Consider the following 14,275-nt stretch of genomic DNA (forward strand, 5'->3'; position numbering starts at 1 on the left):
CAACTTGTGTCTGTCTGTGGAAAAAATAGAATAAAAAGTTCAAATCATATATTGCAACTTTCACTATCTATTCAGCTTATCAGCTTATATTCTGAATTAATGGTTTAGTCAATAAATTGTAATAAATATGTCGATGCCTGTATCCCAAAGTACATGTTAACATATTCCACTAGCTTTTTTTCCCTATTAAACGGTCTAATAGACTCAGATTTGCAAAAAATAAAGGTGGGGAAAAAAGCAAATCCTAACATTTCAGATCAGAAACTACAACCAATACAAATTGCCTTAATTAATAATTCAATTTGTTTTGTGGTTGAATAATGGTAAGAGCTACTCTTAGCTTAAGGTGTTAAAACAGCTCCATCTTTGCAAAAAAAACAAAAAACAAGGTTTGATTACATGTTAAAAAATAATGTGTTAAAGATGCTAAAGAGAAATTGCTTGATCCATACAGCTCTACCTAACAGAGTGACCTTAATGTACCTGACAATAACAGGCGTTGTTTACCTCACATTTATGGGAGTTTACTGCTCGACTAGTCTGCAGGATCTCGTTATGCAAATATCCAGGCAGGAGGTTGTTGTTTTTCTATTTCCAAGGCCGACTGTTGAACAAAAGGGGCTTTTCAACTGATACTAAAAACCATATTCAGACTCCAAAGGCCAGTTTTTACCTGTAAACATCGAGTAAAGCCATCAAGACGACGAGCTCTTGGTTCGCCTGCGTTTCATTTCGCTGTTGTGAAATTTTTCTGCTATTTTCCTTTCGTGTCCGGCGGGGCAATGGCGGTTTGTGTTCAGCTCGATCTCTCTCTTGCTTCTCCCTTTGCCGCAGGCATGGCACGAGTATTCAAGCAGATTGTAATAGTCATATTGATCGTAATGAGCTTCCTCAAAGGAAACAAATCTTTCCATATCTGTCGCCATTTGGAGACGGAATGCTGCAGCACTTTCTACCAGACGAGTCTAGGAGCAAGTAAACAGATGATGTCACCCTGTGTTTATATACATGGAGTCACGTGATGTTGGCCGTGCAACAGGGTAGTTCTGATTGATTGTACTGTATGAGGATGATATGCTTAAATTAAGATATTGCGCTGGTTATTGGAAAATATTGCTATGAATTGCTTATTTACTTTCTATGAATTTTGTTTCTGGCATGTTCTCATTTTGGACTGAATATTAGTGTCTTTTTTGTTTGTTTTCTTTTTCTTGTTTCGTGAATTAATGAGTTATGTGTAGCCTATGAATGACAACATTGGACAAAAAACTAATCAAATTCCTATTTGAAAGAGAAGTGGCAATATTAGCCTATGTAATGTTATGACATAATTATTACATAATTTTACGAGAGAATAAGTTAAGGGACCTTTAGAGGCTAAAATGTATTTGATAGCCTTTCTGTAAATGTACATATTAATGGGAGTTACGTGAATGGTTTACATGACTCTTAATTGCATGTTTTAAATACCCAATAATGCACAAACCGCACTCTGTCTTGAACTCATGTGTTACCCCCTGAGTTAGATAAAAAAATATGTTTAAAATGTATATAATTGTATAAAATTGCCCTGTTAGAAATCCAAAGATCGTTTATTTGCCCGCATATTAATAGATTGAAGTGTGTTGGGGAGTTAACATAGGGGCAAATATACTGTATTGCAGGTGTGTATCACGATATCTGAATGTGCGAAAAGAATTTGCAATAAAACATTCAAATGTGTGAATGAGTTGAAACGTTTGAATCAAAAGAATGAATGTGTTAAATGTGTAAAAAAAAAAAATCACCATATTCAATGTTTATGTACAGTTTTTGTTCCTGGGAACACAGCGTTCCGCCTCTGAAGGCGTGTGACGTAATGACGCTTTTCCACGTCGCAGTTGTGTCTCACAGGCGAGCTCGCTGCGTGTCTATGCGTGTCTCCAGCTAGGCCAGAGAGTGATGGCGGCGCCCGTCCTGAGAGTGTCCACCCCTCGGTGGGAAAGAATAGCTCGGCTTCTTGTCTGCCTGTTGGGCATACTGTTGTCTCTATATGCCTTTCACGTGGAGAGGGAAAAGGCTCGGGATCCGAGTTATAAGGCTATGTGCGACGTCAGCAGCTCCATCAGCTGTTCGAAAGTGTTCAGCTCAAGGTAATTTGAATTCAGCAAAGAGCGCTCAATGAAGCTGCTGCTATTGTGGCGATCTGGGAAGGGCTGCGCGCTTCAAACTGTCAGATGCACTCAGCTAACATTTGCCGGCTGCCCTCTACCGCTGATGCTAACTGCTAACTATAACTTGCTGGCATGCCGCGAGCTGGCGGTTTGTTAAATAACGTGTGTGATACAAGTTAACTTTTAGCTTATCATTCAATAAGCAAAACATTAGCCATGTAGCGCGATGATGCTAGCAGCGCTAACTGTTAGCTAACGCAGCCCATCTGTTAACGTTATACTTCGTAGCCTGTTAGCTTCACCAGAGAGCAGCAAGCATTGTTAAATCATCAACCGATAAGTTTAACAGATGGTACTGGATGCTCTCTGAATATGTGAGTGTAACGCATCTGTTACTGCAACTTGAGCACAAAAGTTGAGTATAGCTTGTCAGTGTAACGTTATTGTTGCATGTGTGTTGTTGCTAAATGAAGCCATTCATTCAAAACTATGATTTATGTTAACTGGCTAGCTTAATGTTGATGTTTCTGGGTAACATAACTTTTTAGCCCACGGGCTAGCGCCCACGTAAGCTGTCACGCTGCTGTCATTCGCTGTCATGCTAATGTCACCGGGCAGCTATCAGGCTGTCCAAGGGGCTAAACCCGAGCTACCTAAAGGGACAGAGCACACAGCTGCTGCAGAGGTCAGTGTGGGGGGACTGTAACAGTGTAGGCCACCTTAAAGATTCAGTGCTGTCACAGTCACACATTGTTAGCAGATAGATAAACAGCCTCAACTATACAGATACAGCTACTGCTGAAGTTTTACTTGAGCTTTGTGTAAACTGTCAGCAATGTAGAATAACATTCTTTTACTTCATGTTTTTCCTGTATAAAACCAAGAAGTGGCCATACCGGCTTTACATGGGAATGCAACTATTAATAAGTTAACCACATCTATTGAATCACACTGAATAACAGTCTTTCTAGGCCCTGAACAAACACCCGCAGCATATCTGGAATGCAACCTGTCTTAGTTTACGGTTAGTACATTAGCCTGTGAGATGAGTGAGTGAATTCTTTGTCTGCATATTAGTGACAGTCATACCTTTTCAGTGAAAATAAGCTGTGAACCATCAGTTATGACTGAATGTCTTTGCAAATAGTAAATAGTGAAAGACAAAAAGACAATCCTAGCAGTTTGTATTTTGGTCCAAACATTCTTTATATCAGTATATCAACAGTCTTATCTCTCATCCCATTGAGGTATGCCGAGAAAGTAATTACACTGTATGTGGTGTTGCAGATTGTTGTCTTTGTTATTTTTATTACCCATGTTTTGTGCATGTCTCCTCAAATGCATATTGGAATATGATATATATATATAATATATAAAGTATAATAATATAAATAATAACATATTATATAATAATATAAAGCCTTGAAACAGTGGCCAGAATGCCTGCTGTAGTAGAGATATTGGATGACTGTGTGCAATGTGGGGAACTACAATTTATTATACACCAGGTGAATGCGCTCCCACATAGTAATAAATGAAATGATGAGAAGGCTAAACATATTGCAAACAAAGACATAACTGTCATGCGCCATTTTTATCAAAATGGCTTCATACTTGCATCATTGCAAACTATTACCATCAATCTGTCCAAATATGTTAAAGCTTGGTTTTACAGGTGGACTGTGGTCCCCTTGGCTCAATATCAGCCTTTAGGGCACAATTGGTCATGTGGTTGTGGTAACTGAGGAGACATAAAAGACTTATTGAACGAGCCTCTTTTAGCTGTACTGCTGCAACATAGTCTCAAATGAGCCATAAAAAATGTAGGAGTTCATACTGAATTAGTTCTAATTTTCACGAAAACATAATAAAAATATGAAAAATGATGTACCATTTATGATTCGTAATTTTAGGCAATATTAGATGCACTTTCAAAATGAAGCGCTTTAGAGCGGAAAGAGTTTTAGATGATGTGAAATATATGTTATGATTACTGAACATGTTGGATACGTTTCCTTCTGTGTGAATTAAATAAGCAAAAACAGTTAACATCTATCTCATCTGTGCTGTAAGTTGTGTTTTTTTTTAAAGAAATCTACAAGCACTTGACATTAGTGAAATTTACCACAAATTGAATCCCAACAGACTTTGCGACAAGCTCGAGCTGGTGATAAATCAATATTATAATTTGAGTTAAATTTATGCTACAGATAAATGGGTTTTTTTTTTAAATTGGTAATTATGGTACAAAACTGCTGCAACTTCCAATAGGCCACTGTACACAGGTTAAATGTCAACATTGCTGCATGCATTAGTGCTAACGAAAAGTGAAGAACATCTTTCCAAAAAAAAATTCCTCAGTCGTCTGTGAGTTGTTCAATTCTGCATCGTTTCACCTTGAGCAAAACATCTGTCCGCTTTAAAGTTTGTCCAACGTTTTTCAAAACGACAAGTAGCAGCACAACTCATTTATTTTCCAGCACAGCTTTAGGGGAGAACTGTACGGCACTGGGAGTTACTCGAGTTACAGCTGCAGCCCAAAAACAACTCCTAAAAATATATATAACATTCAAGATTTTATTCTTAGGACACTGTACGCAAAGTGTTGAAGGGGTTTACAGTTAGTGCACAGCAGAATTGTATTAATAAATGGGGACGAGAGAATATTTCCCCAGTGGATGTCCCACCACTTTCCTCCTCTTGAGACGGCTCCTAAAGAGCTCTTTAAACCAGACAAGCTCAATGAAGGGGTTACCTCTCATCTGTGACACATTGAAGTACTCGAGTGTTGTCAGTATAATGTGTGGGATAGAGGGATTTTTTCCTACTACAAAGTCCAGATTAGTTGAGTCAATTAATTGATCAGTTGATCATCAGAAAAGTAACTGTTATCTTTGGTTTTGGACTGTTGGCCGGACAAAACGAGACATTTTGAGACCTCATCTCAGGCGCTGGGACGCTTTATTGACTGTTTTGTGACATTTGTATACAAAAGAACTCACTGAGAAAATAATCTGCACCTTAAACATGAACAAAGATAATAGTTGGTTGTTAGCCTATTCCTTGCAGCTTTAGCTCAGTGAACACTAAAATACTGTAAACTGTTATTTGCCTTTCTGAAAACACAGTTTAGCCTTCCAGCAAACTTCAACTAGCAGGTACTTCAGGTTCCTGGCAGACAAACATTGGGAAGCCTCGGGTCTGATGCTGTAAACTAATTAGACGGCCTCATTGGGTTTTGCTTGTCCCCCGCTGTGATACAGTCTGATTTATTTCTGTTCCCATGAACTAAAGTTGTAACTGCCGTCTCTGCCGATGTTTCTGTGTGCTCTAGGTGGGGTCGAGGATTTGGACTCCTGGGCTCAATTTTTGGAAACGACAGCGCACTGAACCAACCAAACAGTGTCTACGGGATCGTCTTTTATGCCTTTCAGCTTCTACTAGGTAAGATATCCGTTTTATTCAAGAGTTATGTGTAAGTATTTAATATTTCAGTGACACATCCCCAAGCAACTAGTGCTGACTCAGCACTTTGCCTTCCCCTGACATCACAGCTATACCAGACTAAAGCTGACTCACATGACACTGAAATCATGTTTAGTGGTCATGTATAAATATAACCATGTTGTTAAATGGGAGGCTTGTCATACAGAACTACAGTCATGAGGTTTTTGTGGCTTCACTTTTATGAAGCTGCGTCTAATGAGGAACGTAAATGTTTAACCTTCTGTGTGACTTGTTTTAACTTGAGGCTTTTCCTCCCTTTGGTTACATTCAGTCACGTTCTCCTCCCTTCAGTACACTGATAATGTTGCTGACTCAGTCATGCTGGTTTGACATGTTTTCCTGCACAGTGGCCTGTAGGCTTGCCTGGCCACCTGGCGCTGCCACAGAACAAGAGGTCCTTTTAGGCACAGCAGTTACCACTCATTTGACTAACACAATAGCTGCCCAGTTAAGCCAAACTGCTACAGCGGGTCAAGATTTCCATATTAAAGGCAGAGCCACTTAGTTTCACAACTTTTATTATTCTCATGGCGTTTGGCCGAGCAATATTTGTGAGAAGGCATAACTCAAGAATCTGCACAGCAAAGGCTTTCAGCTCAAATGTATGCCCCTGTTCAGCGTGGGAACACTTAGCATCAAAATACACTTAAATATCCAAAACAAAAAGGACTTATAATGCAGAATGGCCCCTTTCAGAATAATATTTAACGTATAATTGAATCATAGTTGTTGATGCGTTAATGTGAGCATCACCGTAATGTTGCAGCGGGTAAAGGTGGGACTACTTTTAGGTAAATTTGCTTTATAGTTACTAATAGTTTACTTTATTGTCGCTTGAGCATTAAGTCTTTAAAAACACAACACAATCTATTAGTGTCTTATGTTGTGTTGTAATTATCTGCATCTGCAAATTAACATGCAAGTTCTGTGGTGGAGTAAAGGGTACAATAATAAAAGGGAAATACACAGGTGTAGTACTTGTAAAGTATCTCAGAATAAGGTATTAGTACGTTACTTGAATACATGTTTATATGTATGTATAGGATTTAATACCTGAATTTTGAACAGCCCTGTGTTAAACGTTTATTGAAGGTGAACAATCATTTCAGTTAATCAAGCACACTAACTCAGAGCTGCACACTGAGCCCTGTGAGCCGCCACAGCCCGCTGATATGCATCTTCCTCATTCCTTTAGTTTTAAACGATCAATCTGTGTTACTCAAACATGCAGAAGTATTCTGTATTCAGTATTATTGACTTTTCAACATCCTGGAGTTTGAATCAGCGCTCACGTGTGGGATGCACAAGTTGTTGCACATTATCGTTTTAAGGGTTTCAAAGCAAAATGCTCAAAACATTTTATATTTCATTTAAAAAAATAATTGGATTCCATGTTATGTTCCCACTCCCATATTAAATGTATGGACTGTTTGGTGTTGGTCCATCACACAGCTATCTTATTTTGAAGTTGTAAAATGAAAAGTGAATACTTATTCAAGGCACTGTGGCAGCGACCGGCTAACGTTTTAGGATAAATTAATTTATGAAAGCATCATATATTAATTCCAAATGTATGTTGAAAGGGGAGACCGGCCTGAGGACGAGGTGCAACAAGTCGTTTAGCAGTAGAGACTGACAGATATCTCACTCAGCCAGTATTCAGGGGTGATATGAGCCTGTCACAGATATATATCGATATCAACGTATGTTTTCTGATATGCACTGATATGAAAATTTCTTTTAAGAACATTTAACGCATTAAAAAAATCAATTGGCTGATTTAAAAATAGTTTATTATAGTTTGTTGTGCAGCATGAGCTTTGACTCCATACGTTACAATACTCCCAGCACTGTCTGCAGCACATGTAGCTGAGCATCACACCTGAGCAGATGGTGGTCTACACTGGAATTGGTTGACAATGTATGTATAAGTTATTTGTTCAGTTGTTTGTTCTTTGTATTGTCATAGCGAAGCAAAATTCACACAGAGTATTAATATTTTAATTCCAGCTCAAAAATTCACTTTATCGGCAAACATGCGGTTAGTCTGTAAAATGTTCCCCTCTGAATCGGTATCTGTATCGGCCTCAAAACTCACATATCAGTCAGGCTTTTTGAAGCAACAGATGCTACAAAGCTTGAAAAATATAACAAATGGTGAGAAAACTTTGCCTCAGAAGTATGACTGCTCCCCGTGTGACAACAGAATAATCTGAAGAGTCTACACAGAGTTTAAGCCGACTGTCATCACGAGGAGGCTGGAACATAAAAAGAAGAACTGAGGAAAGAGCTCACTCAGCAGGTTGTTTGTGTGTTTTCAGGTTGTGTGTCTTTTTCCAGTTATTTTTGTCCTAAGCTTTAGTTTGTGTTTCTCACCGTAGGAATGACTGTCAGTGCAATGGCCGCCCTTATTCTCATGACGACATCCATCTTGTCGGTAGTGGGTTCGCTCTACCTGGGCTACATCCTCTACTTTGTCCTAAAGGACTTCTGCATCATCTGCATCACCACATATGCGCTGAACTTCATTCTCTTTATTCTCAACTACAAGCGACTGGTTTACTTGAACGAAGCCTGGAAGCAGCAGCTTCAGGCCAAGCAGGACTAAGCTTTCGAGAGCGGCAAGAAAAATACGACAACAACAACAAAAAAAAGAAATGTGACCTCTGAACATTTGACTTGCCACCAGGAGACCTTGCTTCCAAAACAATGTTTATTCTGCTGTGTGTTCAAAAAAATGAAGAAATTTAACTTAAATGTTGGGCCTGACATCTCAATGTTGCAAAACACGGAAGGATCTGTAAGTGAAAGATGATTTTCTTTTAATTTCTTTCTCCTTGTTTAACATTGTACTCACTTAAGGAAGGGGCAGGCTGTTTGTTTGTGTGTGTGTGTGTGTGTGTGTGTGATTGTGTGTGAGTGAGTGTGAGAGCGTGTGTGCGTGTGTGTGTCTGGGGAAACACTTCAAACCGAGACAGCAGAGGCAGAATCTACAACACAGAGCGATGGAGGACAGCTCTGTGTTGAACAAAAAGGATCGCAGAACGGAAGAAAAACAAGACTTCAAAGGGGTTTACTTGAAACGGTTAGAGAGGTCCTTTAACTGCACAGCGGATCTGCACTAAAACTCTGAATCAAGGGTCCCACAATTGGAAAAAACACTCATTAGGTTATCGGTTACACTTTGCGGATGAGGTTCTTTGGCAAGAGGGGGGAGGGCGGGGCGAAAACGAGTCCCATTTATACAGACTACTTTCTTTCATGTTTACACTTTGTAGTACGTTTGTTTTTGAAGAGGACCACTAAAAGTAAACACAGGACAATGTGAGATATTGTGCGTAGATCAGTCCGATTGTTTGTTTTGCAATTCTGTAAATAGCTGCTGAGCAATATTCCAGGCTAGATTGTGACTTAGTGTTGACACAAACAAACCTTTAAAGGAAAAACGAAACAAAAAGAAAAAAACGCCAATAAAACAGGAGAGTTAAATCTGGAACAAAAAAGCGATGGAGGTCCCGGTTAGACGGACGAGTCTGAAGATGTGCTCGTCCTGTGAACCTGGTCAGGCATGCCGTTCAGAGTCGTGTGGATTTCTTTGTTGTACGTGGTTACTGTTTCATCTGAAGCCACCGACACGAGTCTTTTAAACAGAACTATGAGTTCTCTCCACCATGTTTGCATCAAGGCACCCTCACTCTCTGTTTTTTTCTTTTGTTATTGTGTGAAAAGCATTCCTGACCACCGCTCGAGTGGGATCCATACAGACTTATGTGCCTAAAGGAGTGTTAAGGTGAATTACCTTCCTTTTTTTTTACAGTCGGGGTGGGGGGGGGGTTCATGTCCTGTTAACACCAGTTTTTGCTCGTTGTTTTATTGTCACAGGTCCGAGGCTTTATTTTTATGATCACAGTTTTGTAAATTAAGATACCAGTCAAGTGTTTTTTCCCTCCCTAATAGTCTCTCGAGGTAGCAAAGGCTGCTACACTGTGATTGTCTGCTCAAAGGTAGAGCGGCCTGGTGGCAGAAGCATCTCTTTCTCTGGCTGTTTCAGTTGTGTTGAAGCTCATCTTGCTTTCGTTCCCCGTGCGGCCTGTATACATTTGATGTCAATTGAACAGTAGCGGTGATCTTGCAAAGCTGAGTTGCTGTTCATTTGCAGGATGTGAACAAAATTTGGAGAATGTCTGACAGAAACCTAACGAGGTGTAAGAAAACAGAACAGTATGCCAAGCCCTATGGGGTCTGTTAGGAAGGAGATCCAGGGTGCTGCTGGCTTTCTAAGATCAACACTGAAGCTCCTCACCGAGCGGTCGAGCTAGCATAGCATGGTTCGTAAACAGATAGGTCACAGCTTGTTGTGGCTCTGCTAGAAATCATCAGTGTTCCAGTTCAGAGTCGATCCATTGTCTCTTTTCCATCCAGAATCCACTGTTTGATGTGTCCTGTTGGATGCATGGTACACTGCTATCTCCTGGCTTTAAGCGTACGTCGGCCATCAGACAATCTTACACTCACTGTCAAAGACGTAGAGCAGTCGTAGTAATAACTGTAATAATGTGATTCATCTGTGGTGTTCAACCAGCTTGTTAATAGTTTCCATCACGGTTAGTCTCCACACCCCTTCACCTTTTTATAGCATTCGAATCCCCCATGACGGTTTTTTTTGTTCACGTATTGATGATAGAAACTATCAGGAGAGTCATTGCAGTCACTTGCTTTCTTTCACTTCACATGTTGTCGGTTCTGTTTGAAAATGGAAAGTATGGTGATGCTGTTTTGTCCCCCCAAGGATGTCGTCAAAGTGTTGTCTGTTCATGCAGTTTGTAATCAATTTACTTCTTGTCATTTAAAGGCTGTTACATCAGTGTCATCCATTCTCCAAAGCATAACGTGTGTTATACATCTGATGTTGTTATTCCAGCAGACAGAAAGAGACTCTAAGAGAAGCTTTCAGCACTTTGTTCTTCACTGTGAAGATCATAATGTTCACTGTGTCCATGTTTTTCCTTTGGGTTGTGTAACAACTTTATAACTAACACATGTAAAACAATTAGCCTGCCCACTAGCCACTAGCAACCTAACTTACAAGAGTACTCCACCAATTTAGCAATGCACATCGATCAACAACCGCCGGAGAACCACAGATTGTGTCTTGATTTCTATGGCAAAACCTGGCGCCCACATTACCCACAATGCATTACTACTGCCGACAGTTTGGTTTTAAGATATGGGTGTGTTATGCTAGTAGTGGCTAATGTAGCCTCAAGCTGAGATGAGCAAAGGGCTTTGTAACTTGTCACACCACTTGTAGACTTTAGACCCAACAGACACACGATCATGTGACATCATTAGGGAGCATTTATCATGGGTGCATCAGTCCCGCCAAAATGTTGCAAAGAACTTTGTTACCTTACAACTTTATAACTAATGCATGTAAAGCAATTTGGCAGCCCACGAGCCACTTTACTTCCATTCTGATGGATAACCTCACTCACATGAGTCCTCAACCAATTTAGCAACATGCTCTTATAGCACTCATCTAAAACCAGTGCAGCAGAACCACAGATTTTGTCTCTATTCAACACATTTCACCACAACTTACAGATACTCCACGGCTTTAGCGTTGTAAAATATTTATTCAGAATCAATGCAGGAAAACCAGAAACATCATATTTTTTTCATCCATACAATCTGATCTGTTAAAAAAAGCACCAACATCACCCAGAATGCATTGCCAATACCGAAATTTTGGTTTGAAGATTTGGGTGTGTTGTGCTAGTAGCGGCTAATGTAGCCCTGAGCCGCTGGCCTCAAGCAAACAATGAGTAGAGGGCTGTGATAGTCTGGCAAACTACTGTTTTTTTCCACTTTACGTCCTCCTCATTTTCAACTAGTAGTCTTCAGACCCAACAGACTCCGACTCAAGTGACATTGTTTGAGAACAGCTACCAGGTGTGCGTTAGCCCCGACCGAATGTTCATTAAAAAGAAGTGGTGGTCCGGGAACACCCTGTTGTGCATGTTGCGTAATGCAAACACACAGCCTTTTTATGTGGCAGGGTTTATACACACGCCACTCCTCATCGGGACAAGTCTCCGACACGCCCACCCAAACACTAAAAACGTACCATAAAGCCTGATTTATATTATTTCAGTTAGCACGCCGTTCGAACCGGAGCAAAACTGTGCACGCGGTTTTCAGATTGAATGTGCCCAACATTTCTCGCAGCGTCCCCCGGAGGCTTTGTACTACTCTTTAAAATATGCAGTCGTACTGCTGAACACCTGCATACAAACTGATGTGTAAAACTGGTGGAGTGTCTCTTTAATGTCTTATCTTTGCAGGCTGATTTTCAAGAATGGCAACTAACCGCCGCCTGGATGATGAACTCAGTAAAACACAGTGTTTGGCTTTGGAGAATGATTGACAGTCCCGATTGGTAGTACACTGGAAGAAACATGCAAGCACCATTTCTACAAACCACACTGTCCTCCATAGAGTGATTTAACTGTTTTCACAATGTCCTAACATGTCACCTGTAAGATCTTCATACAGTATTGCCTGTCGGCCTTACTTCAGGTTCTTCATCTCAGCTCAGATTGAGGTTAAAACTGTCACTGTCTTTCTGCTCTCCTTCTCCTGTGAAAGCCGGTGCACTCACACGTAAGACAAGTCTCCTATGGATTCACTTGCACAAGTCAAATTTTTATTTTAAGAGGTCAAACTGACATAACCTGCTTGTTACTGTGGCAACAACTATGTGTGCTGTGAAACTGACAAGTGTACAGTAGGTAGCCTATTATTGCATTCATGATTACAGGCACATGCACGCCTGTGTGGAGTTACTTTAAAGAAAAATGGGTCAAAAGTAAAAAATGTTTGGCTGTAAAAGGATCAAAAGTTGTGTGAAATGTCTAAAAGAAGGTAAAATCGATCAACACTGCATCCTCATTAATATCCATTTAGGCCGGAGGTATAACTGCCATGTTAGTTGCATCACCAATGCCAACAAAAGTGCCTTCTGTTTGATCACTAGGCCTTGAGCCAAAGACGAGCAACAGTAATAGCCTTGTAAAACGAAGAATGGTAACCTTCCTTAAGATTCAATCTGATAAATTGGTCATTCCCAAAGAATTGATTTCCAGTATCGGTGCAACAATCCATTCAGAAATAACCGGATAAATACCCCGTCAAATCAAAGGCCGTTCCCCTCCTTCTTCCTGATCTCCACTTTATATTTCTCATCTTTCTTTTGTCTAGCTAGGACATGTTTGTTAGCTCAGATCACACTCTGTTTAAACTACATGATTGTAATGTTCCTTTTCATCATTAATTATGCCCTTTAGCTGTATAGACTGTTAACACTCTGGGTTATTTTTAGTTTTAAAAAGTTGAGGGGTTGGAGGGCTAGGAATCCATGTGTCAGCATAAAATGTTTATTCAATTTCTTTGTGGAGGAAAACTTACCGGGTTTGCTTCTGTATTGCCAAATATGTTTTAAAATGCTGTATTTTCTTACATGGAAAAGTGTTACATGAATGGTAGGAGGGTGCAAAAAAAGAATCTGTTCAAATCCAGCTTACTTTAAGGGAAAACTGTGGAAACGGTTGACATGAGAACATTTTTAATTGTGTCATTGTCATGTGGAAATGATCTACCATTAAAACATTCCCTCTGAAACAGCCTGCCACTTCATGTTCTGTCACTTCAGTGAAGTTTTGTCTCAGCATCGGATGAAACCTTTTTTTACTGTGACATTTAAGGACTGATTCTAAATGTTTTGAACTGGTTTAAATGTTCATATCATTTTGTAGTATTTGTAATATTTTTCTGAAATGAGGACTGTAGATATTTCTACACCCAGCCCTCATTGGAAGCATTTTAGATCTTTTAGACTTGAAACTAGGGATGCACGATATTATCGGCACGTTATCGGTATTGGCCGATATCGGCTTAAAAATGAACTATCGGATATCAGCCAACACGCCGATATCCGCCGATATAATTAACCGATAAAATAATGGGCTTCTGCATACTTGATTAAATGCCCGACCTCGGCGCAATGTCCCCGGCGCGAAGAAGACCTGCGCGGCGCAGCGTGATGACGTCACGTGTGTCTACCTGCAGCATGAGAGCGTTAGAAGCCAAAATGTCCGTGGTGTGGAAGTTTTTCAAAGTGTCCGAAATAGACAGCAAAACTGCTATTTACAATGACTGCTCAGCTTCGGTGATGCGAGGAGGAGCCAAGGCAAAGTCTTTCAACACTATAAACTTGATTAACCATCTCAAGACCCGTCACCCTGACCGTTGTAACAAATGTGATAAGAGTATCACCATTATACTGTAAGCTCATTGCAATACAGAAGAGAGTTGATGATCTCTGCAATTAGGTGTGCGGGAAAAAAATATCGGTATCGGTAATCGGCTAAATGAGTTGTAAAATATCGGCATATCGGATATCGGCAAAAAATCCAATATCGTGCATCCCTACTTGAAACATTGTAAACCTATCCTAAACAGTAACTGTGCAATAGCAGCTGGTAAATGCTAAAATGCTGCATTCTTTAAAGCAGGCTGTGGCCAGGGACCCCTCACAGGGGAGAACATTTTCTAAG

At 40.1% G+C, this 14,275-nt stretch overlaps 1 protein-coding gene across 1 annotated transcript; it reads left to right on the forward strand.

The window, feature by feature from the left end:
• Nucleotides 1–1,928: 1,928 nt before the first annotated feature.
• On the forward strand, nucleotides 1,929–9,437 carry vkorc1l1 (vitamin K epoxide reductase complex, subunit 1-like 1). The gene is made up of 3 exons (XM_069673173.1): nucleotides 1,929–2,132; nucleotides 5,488–5,597; nucleotides 8,042–9,437. The coding sequence occupies exons 1-3, from the start codon at nucleotides 1,942–1,944 to the stop codon at nucleotides 8,266–8,268; spliced, it is 528 nt and encodes a 175-aa protein (XP_069529274.1). The 5' UTR covers nucleotides 1,929–1,941; the 3' UTR covers nucleotides 8,269–9,437.
• Nucleotides 9,438–14,275: the final 4,838 nt, after the last annotated feature.

The sequence above is a fragment of the Semicossyphus pulcher genome, unplaced genomic scaffold, assembly GCF_022749685.1.
Source record: "Semicossyphus pulcher isolate SPU_LCO1_2020_fin unplaced genomic scaffold, fSemPul1.0.p SCAF_10, whole genome shotgun sequence".
Classification (NCBI taxonomy): domain Eukaryota; kingdom Metazoa; phylum Chordata; class Actinopteri; order Labriformes; family Labridae; genus Semicossyphus; species Semicossyphus pulcher.

What these genes read in the sequence shown, in the direction of transcription:
- vkorc1l1 (XM_069673173.1), top strand. Translation starts at nt 1,942, where the DNA reads ATGGCGGCGCCCGTCCTGAGAGTGTCCACCCCTCGGTGGGAAAGAATA. An exon ending in TCGAAAGTGTTCAGCTCAAG is followed by an intron (nt 2,133 to 5,487) that starts GTAATTTGAATT and finishes TGTGTGCTCTAG; the next exon opens with GTGGGGTCGAGGATTTGGAC. An exon ending in TGCCTTTCAGCTTCTACTAG is followed by an intron (nt 5,598 to 8,041) that starts GTAAGATATCCG and finishes TTCTCACCGTAG; the next exon opens with GAATGACTGTCAGTGCAATG.